The sequence below is a fragment of the Corticium candelabrum genome, chromosome 1, assembly GCF_963422355.1.
Source record: "Corticium candelabrum chromosome 1, ooCorCand1.1, whole genome shotgun sequence".
NCBI lineage: Eukaryota > Metazoa > Porifera > Homoscleromorpha > Homosclerophorida > Plakinidae > Corticium > Corticium candelabrum.
In genome coordinates this window covers 11,230,562-11,238,468 of record NC_085085.1, presented here as the reverse complement: position 1 = coordinate 11,238,468, position 7,907 = coordinate 11,230,562, and the positions used below count along the sequence as shown (strand labels likewise).

The window sequence follows — 7,907 nt, the reverse complement described above, 5'->3', positions numbered from 1 at the left end:
TGTAGGGATTGTATAAAAAGTAATAGAAACAAGATCTCTAGATAATATGAACCAAAGCCAGACATTATTAGTGAATCCTTCCAACCCCCACATTCCCTACATTTTACATTTTGGGGGTTGGAAGGATTCACTAATAATGTCTGGCTTTGGTTCATATTATCTGTAGATCTTGTTTCTATTACTTTTTATACAATCCCTACATCCATTTCTTTTTTCAGAGAAAAAGTTTTTAAAATTCTAGTAATTAATTAAATGAGTACATATTTTATAATTAATTAAATTAGTACATATTTTATAATTAATTAAATTAGTACATATTTGTGTTCAAACTAGCATGTTTTGTGTTCTGTACTGTCATACCAAACAACGTTCTATACAAATTTTTCAAGTTTGTTTACAACTTTCCGTGCTACTTCTCATCGCGACCATCAGCAGGTCTACCATTATCATACATTCTTGTTTGGATTGTTTGAAAGGGTTTAAATATGATACAGGAATGTATGACGAAGGAGTCACAGACTACTACACAGTTCTGATCTTGAGACTGTTACGGTGCCTCAAATAACTAAAACTCCCCTTCACCAAAACAAACTGCGACTTCAAAACAGCATGCAGTCCTTCCTAGCTGAACAAGCAGTGCAGCTGACTTGCACTGCATGACCAATTTGATGTATACAGTCATATGAAGTATGGACATCAAGAGACAACTAAAACACCGAGCTTGTCAATGTCTTGAAGGAATACTTAGATCGAGCAGCGCAAGCAGTCTTGATATAAATTCAAATAATAAATTACCTAAACATTGTGTACTAGTCATGAAGTCACACAGTACTAGTGTTTTCAGCTATATTCCAGAGGCCATGTCATCATTCATCTTTCTGTATCCGACGTGATCCTGCAATAGGATGGTCATTGATCTCTTGCCACCAACTTGGTGTACCAAGGGCATTAGGACTAGTCACAGTTTTACTGTATAATCGCTTGTAGACCTACAGTGCAGTTAGATTAGTCACAATCTCCACAATACCAACACACACAGCAGTTCACCTGTCCGTCTCTGCTACCTATAGGCGAATTCAGGACAGCATCTGGTGGTGCAATAGCATCAGCTAACGATACTGCCTCTCCTTTCAGCTGCAATCAACAAAACCAGTGATCATAACTAGCAACTAGCTTGTAACCAGAATGTAAGCCTTGGCTAGAACGATAAAGTTACTATTTCTCTAGCTTACCTCACCCTGCACTTGCCATTCCTGGATCCTCTTCTCAGCAATATGATTCAGGAATTCCAATGCCATGCTGAGGAGAGAATCCAGAGATGATGAGGGCTAAACTTGATTAGTACAATATCTTAACATATCCAAACATGCAAAAACATCGAATTAACTTGTCTACCTGTCATTTGTTATATTTACACAAAACTACACCACTATTATATCATGGACTTGTAAAGTACAGTACTAGGTACTGCAGATAAGTACCTGCTAACGTTCTTTTAGTAAAGAGCCAACGTAAGAGCAAATTGCCCTCCTGTTTTGGTCAGCCTGCGACACAATGCACCCACCATCATATAGACATGCTGTACTTTAAACATTATCAAATTCAAACATTGCCCATAGCAGTGTCATGACCTAATTGCACAGCTTGTTGACATCATGTCAGCTACATACTAAGGGAAGCCTCAAGCCAATTAAAATATTCTACAAATGTTCATATCATTAGTTTGATTTGTACATCATACAATTGACTCACAAGTTGGATTTGTCAACGAAACTTAGTGGCAATAAAACAACATAGTTGACAGTCCAGAAACAAGGATTATACCATGGTCACGTGATGTGCGACTAGTGAGAACGCATTGAGATGGTGTATATGACATATTGCAAAGCAAGTGTGCAAGAGTTCCGATTAATATTGCACTCTCACTTATACTGATACACGTCACGTGACCATGGTATAAATAACTTATCATATGATATCGTAATAGCCATATAGCACGCTAATCATACAATAACCAATACTTACATCTGAGACAATTAACAATTGGAAGTATCGTACCTGACTACACAGATGCAGAATAGAAGTTTTGATCAACTTTCCATCTTCTCCTTTACAGAATCCTCCTTGGAGATAAAGCAATTCAACAGACCCTGACGGTAAACATCCTACTACTGCACAATGACAAACCTTGATAGAGCATTGCCATCTCCTTTTCTAAGCTCCACAGCCCATACAAACAACCAAGCTTGACCAAGACAGGCTTCAGTGACTGCGGAGTAGAATCACAGCTGCAAGCATCAGACCAATGTTGCAAAACTACACACTGAAACAAATAAACAAACAGTGTTCAGACTGGAAATCCACAACACTTGCAATACAATCATCTACCTACTTGGATATAGGCCAACGACAGAGGCCGACAGTAATACACAAGGCTATCATTACGAGCCGAAAACAAGGCCTAGACAAAACATTATTTTTTACAACTAAAAATTGTAATCAAAGCCTACCTTTCCATTTCGACAGCTCTCTTCAATTTTAGAATTGTAGGCCTGGAGAAGATAACAAAATAACCACTTGAAACTGACTTGTACAGCTATCAACCACACAATACAGTAATCAATGACAAATACTCACAAAAAAAGAATCATTTTGTGTACTTTTCAGCTGGCAACATGAGTCGATGTCATTTGCATGAAAGCGTTCCTTCAAAATTCCGTTCATGTTATTGATCATATTGATAGTCTGCAGTGGAGAGGAAACAGATCCTTCTGTTGACAACAGAGTCATTGCACACGAGCATCATCAAACATAACTAATGGTACAAAACTCTTGAACTAACCCTGCTTGAAATCAGCAAGCACAGATAACAAATAGTTGCCAGTCTGTTGGAGTATAACATTGTTGTCCCCCTCATATGTCAAGTTGGGATCATTTTCATCACGTAACCTTCCAAGCCCATTTACTATTACAAAACGTGGGAATGTTAAATACCCAATGTATTGAAACAAGTTTCTTACCAGTCAAGTATCCATTTCCACCACAAGCTTCGCGGCACTCTTGTATGCCATCTCTGCTAATCCATCCTGCATGTGACTTGCCAGCACATGACAATGCATGAAGTTCACGGCCCAAGTCAGCCTATATTCCACAACACATCATATCAGTTTCACCATACACTAGATGACCTTGAACTTGACAATGAATGATTGTGAATGAAAGAATATCTATATCCATCATTTTGCATTTATTGATCATATTGTGAAATGACTTGGGTTTAATTACGTATTGAAAAAATACTATATACTGAATTCAGACAGTCCACTACATCAACACTTAGACGTCATTGCATATGTCAATTAATTAATCAGAAAATGAGTATGACACCATAGAAAAGTAACTGAAATACTTGATTTTCATACAGTTATGAGATTAGACACCAGATGGAGACCAAACTATAACTCTAGCTTCTACCAATTCCTTGGAAATACTAAACTAAATCAAGCTTGCAGAGTCTGTCTGAGTAACTAAACATTAGGCCAGATAAAATTTTTATGCAAGGATATTTAGACAAAAATGAATCGACCAACCAAAATAAAAAAGTAATAATCCAGTGCGCGCAGGTATTGCACGGTGGCTGGACATTATTTCAGGTCATCACAACCTGCAGCACTTACAGAAAACAGTGCTTCTGGGATCTACTCGGATCCTTCGTAAAGTCATGTCTTCTTTCTAGGCAGCCGTGATGGTCTAAGTACTTCTGAAGCAGGGTTTGCTTCCGGTACTTGTAATAGACTTTACAAACCAGACTGATCTGGTTGAGCACGACATGTGACATTTTGAGCATGTGTAGTTCTTATTGCACTGCCTACACTGCAAGAGATAACGAAATGGACACTAAAAATGATGCTGATATCAAGCAGACCACACAGAAAACCATCACTGGATCACATGCACTGTTATTCATTCCTACTTGTACAATGTATGTACCAAAGCATTTTACAGCAAGTATAATATCACTGCGCATGTGCACATCAAATTTATTTTACTCTGGTTGAGCTTGCACAACAGGCAAATCCATGCATCAAGAAATCTGATTGGTCTAGCCTTAGTAATAAAATTACAAAACTCATTACCCAAACAAACTAGCAAGTCCATGACACCAAAGATCATAACAAATAAGAAGACAGTGATCACTGAAGCAGATAATGTTATTACTCACAAGTCTTTCTTTCGAATCTCCCATGATTTGTGCAATCTTGAATTCAAAAAAGTCAACAAACAACTTCCGAGAAAAGTAGTCCAACACATAAGCTGAAGCAAGATAAGGAAACAGGCGCCATTGCTGTAACACAAAAACATGACAACTAAAAGAAATAAGAACTAATTCACATAGAATGATTTACATGAAGTGGATACTCAATTATTGCAACTTCTGGACCAGCCTCAGGACCAAACTGACAACGAACGGCCGAGTAACTATCAACAAAGCCACGTGCTTACTCTCATCAACTGATAAAATAATGTCTGTATATGTATGTATGCATGTATGTACCGAATGGCAATAGAGATAGAACACCATAGATTATAGACACATATGCCAATTATTCCTACTCGTCCACCGGACAAACTTCCAAGAGACTGGCCAAACCGTTTCTTGGGATCCTGTGACATAACGAACAAATATAACTAATTAATTAATAACAAATTATGATTTTGTATGCACAATGATTCATTCATACAACACCTTAATAGATGTAATGTAATAACCCTCAGGACTGACATCAGCCAATCTGTAAAACAACATCACTAATTATGCAGCAATTTGCTAATTATACTATAGCTACACCTTGGCAGTGTCCATTAATTAACTCATTAGTTCATTATCACATTTGCACACACACACACCCACACACCCACACCCACACCCACACCCACACACACACACATGCACGCGCGCGCGCACACACACACACACACACACACACACACACACACACACACACACACACACACACACACACACACACACACACACACACACACACACACACACACACACATACACCAACCACCACAATCACAACAAACACAACGCCATTTCCCTGGAAATTCTTAGCAAAACGTTTTGAAGTCAATGACTGTAGATGCACATGGCTGCGTGCATTCACTAAGTCTGAGTTGTTCACAAATTGAAAATTGTTAGTAACACCCATAGACATCTCACGAGTACATATGCACATGCATGTTTTCGTGCATGACAAACAGGAAAATCAGGGACACAAAACAAAAAATTGCTAAAGAGCAAGCTCATATGTAGAACAGTGGCATAGTTAGGCAACATTTCTGCATTGCCCGATAACTCCATTTTTCTTGGGCATCGCCCCTTACCTATCATGTAAAAACATTCTCGGTATTTTAGAGGGTAAGAGTGGAAAAGCTCTGCATGTCATCCATTCCTATATCTGGACATAGAGGCACTAAGAATTATGCTTTGGACTGGCAATAACTCCCTTTTTCCAAACCCTGGCTACGTCTCTGTGTAAACAATTCACAACAGTACAGCCAACTCATCATCCATGTCTCATTGTGTCTTGTGTTTCCACTGCGCCTAATCTTTAATTATGATGCTGTCAGTCCAGCTCTCTACCTGTTGAGAAGATTTTCTCTTGGTATTCGAACGTGATCAAATGCAATAAACCTATCAAAACACTAACATTCACAACAACCTGTGTGTGAAAAAAAGACTACAATTAACAGACAGTACATACCCATTTCCTAATCCATTCAAGCCCGACTTCTTGCCTAAATCACCAACTAGAACACCTGGCAGAGGAGCAAGGCTTTTTGTATCCCTCAACTGCACAACGAACATGTGAAGTCCATGACAGACACCATTGGGAGTGTACAACTGGGCAAATAAAACAGTATGTGTAGCAATCTGACTAGCATTGCCAATCCACCATTTTATAGCTTCAATATCTGGAGTGTTCACAACAAACTCCTGCACAACAAAAAAACCAAGATATACAATAAAATCAAAATACTCTTGTAGCCTGTTAAGAAAGTCTAATTCAATAACTCTTTACATTGCAATATTTCTGTGGCATCAATGTACTGTACCTGTGTTTCTGGTTCATAGGTAGCTGTGGTACGCATATCCTTTGTGTTGCTTCCATGACTCAGTTCAGTAAGTGAGAAACAGCCTATTATCTATAACATACTAGAATACACCCATACACATAACAAACATGAAGCACACATGCCTAGACCACTTTTCCTAGAAAGAAATATTTTCTTCTTTTTAGAAAAAGTAACTCTGAGAACTTGAGCCTTCTGTTTCATTTACCTCCAAATTGCGTGCCTTTTTTACAAACTCCGCATGTCTCTTCGTACCTGAACCAGATATTGTCCCCCTGAAAAGCTTCAAATAGACAAACAAAACATATGACAAAGTTCATACATCAACTGGGAACAATGTGTAAGTAACTGGTGATTGAATGTTACATAATAAAATAACAAATCATCTCTACCAAAGACATACGTAATAAGCACATAAAACTACTGAATATTACATTATCTATTGTTTGCCATATTCAACTTAATTAACAATTACAGCAACTTAGTAACAGCAATTTAGTATACAGATGCGTACTTAGGGGGTTGGGGGGTCAAACGAACCGACCCACTTCAGTCTGAGGTCCGCTTGTACCTCTGCATACAACCAGTCTGCATGCAATACTTGCACCAGCTGCAGAAGCTGTAGCTGTCAAAGTGCTGGCCTGGGTCCCACATTTCCAGATGTAGCTAGATCGATGTAAGATGATTTAGACTCCAAGACTCCTTGGCGCGTAACGTCCAGTGCATCAGTATTACATCTATACTATGCATATATACCAATGTATTCCAATAGAACTGGTATTTAACGTAACTGACTGGGAGGTCCACTAGAGCACCGAGAACCAACTTATTAATTAAATGCACCAGGTACGCCCCTGTAGTAAGTTAAGTCAAAATTAGATACTGCTATTTAGATATAGGCAAAACACAACAGATTTTTCTCAGATTTTCATTGACATCAATGTGTCTAAATAAAATATCTTGCAGTGTCCAAGTGTACAGCTCTATATCATTGCTTTTAGACACAACTTTGCCCACCACACGTTTGATGCATTAATTAAAAACTTAAAAGTAGAGTTTCGCACACCCAGACGTTGACATTTATGCACAAATTTTTATCAATTAAATGTCACGTGACTTACTGTCGCGTGTAAACCGTACATGATGGCCACACTCCAGTCATAGGCACCCAAGCATATGTTGAGGGCCCTCGCTTTAAGAGGATCAGCAACCATCTCGGCACTTGTCAAAAACTCGTACTCCACGACTCGTTTCAATTGTCTGAACGCCAGCCTACGCGTCTCGTCCATCGTCAGCTCTGCGACAGGCCTCCTAAACAGCGGGTCGTCGGAGAGGGTCGACCAGACGCGCTGCTTAAACTCGTAGACATCCTGTCCGTCAACGAACCAGCTCATGTGCAGAGGGTCGAACGAAGCGAGTTCTCTGTACTTGTCCAGCGGACTTGAACATACAGACTGGCACCATCTTGGAGTAAGATGCCGATGAAGGCTTGCCAATCTCCTACGATCCCCCATCGATAAAAATAATAAGAGTAATTAATTAACAATAGTCGGTGTTCATGACGTCAGATGACGTCATAACATGACTAATTAATTTTCTTCCATCTTTGCTAGTACAGTAGTGAACAGTAGTACATGCAGTCTATCTTAGCACACAGCAGTCATACTAGCTATCTATTTTTACTTGTTAGTGTATGTATCTTGTCTGGCCTAGAGCACTGTACTGTACCTGTAGTGATTATTATTATAGTGACCGTGACTAGTACT

General features: G+C 38.9%; 1 protein-coding gene across 1 annotated transcript; it reads right to left on the bottom strand.

Annotated features, from left to right (window-relative positions):
* Positions 1-708: 708 nt before the first annotated feature.
* On the bottom strand, positions 709-7,666 carry LOC134187841 (peroxisomal acyl-coenzyme A oxidase 3-like). Its single transcript, XM_062656008.1, has 18 exons — positions 7,263-7,666; positions 6,350-6,424; positions 6,124-6,213; positions 5,772-6,004; positions 5,651-5,701; positions 4,748-4,793; positions 4,556-4,665; positions 4,407-4,479; positions 4,223-4,345; positions 3,021-3,141; positions 2,843-2,965; positions 2,661-2,771; positions 2,511-2,596; positions 2,393-2,461; positions 2,188-2,323; positions 2,059-2,123; positions 1,048-1,134; positions 709-989 (listed from the first exon to the last, which is right to left on the bottom strand). Exons 1-18 carry the CDS (start codon positions 7,653-7,655, stop codon positions 867-869), a joined length of 2,115 nt encoding a protein of 704 aa, XP_062511992.1. The 5' UTR covers positions 7,656-7,666; the 3' UTR covers positions 709-866.
* Positions 7,667-7,907: the final 241 nt, after the last annotated feature.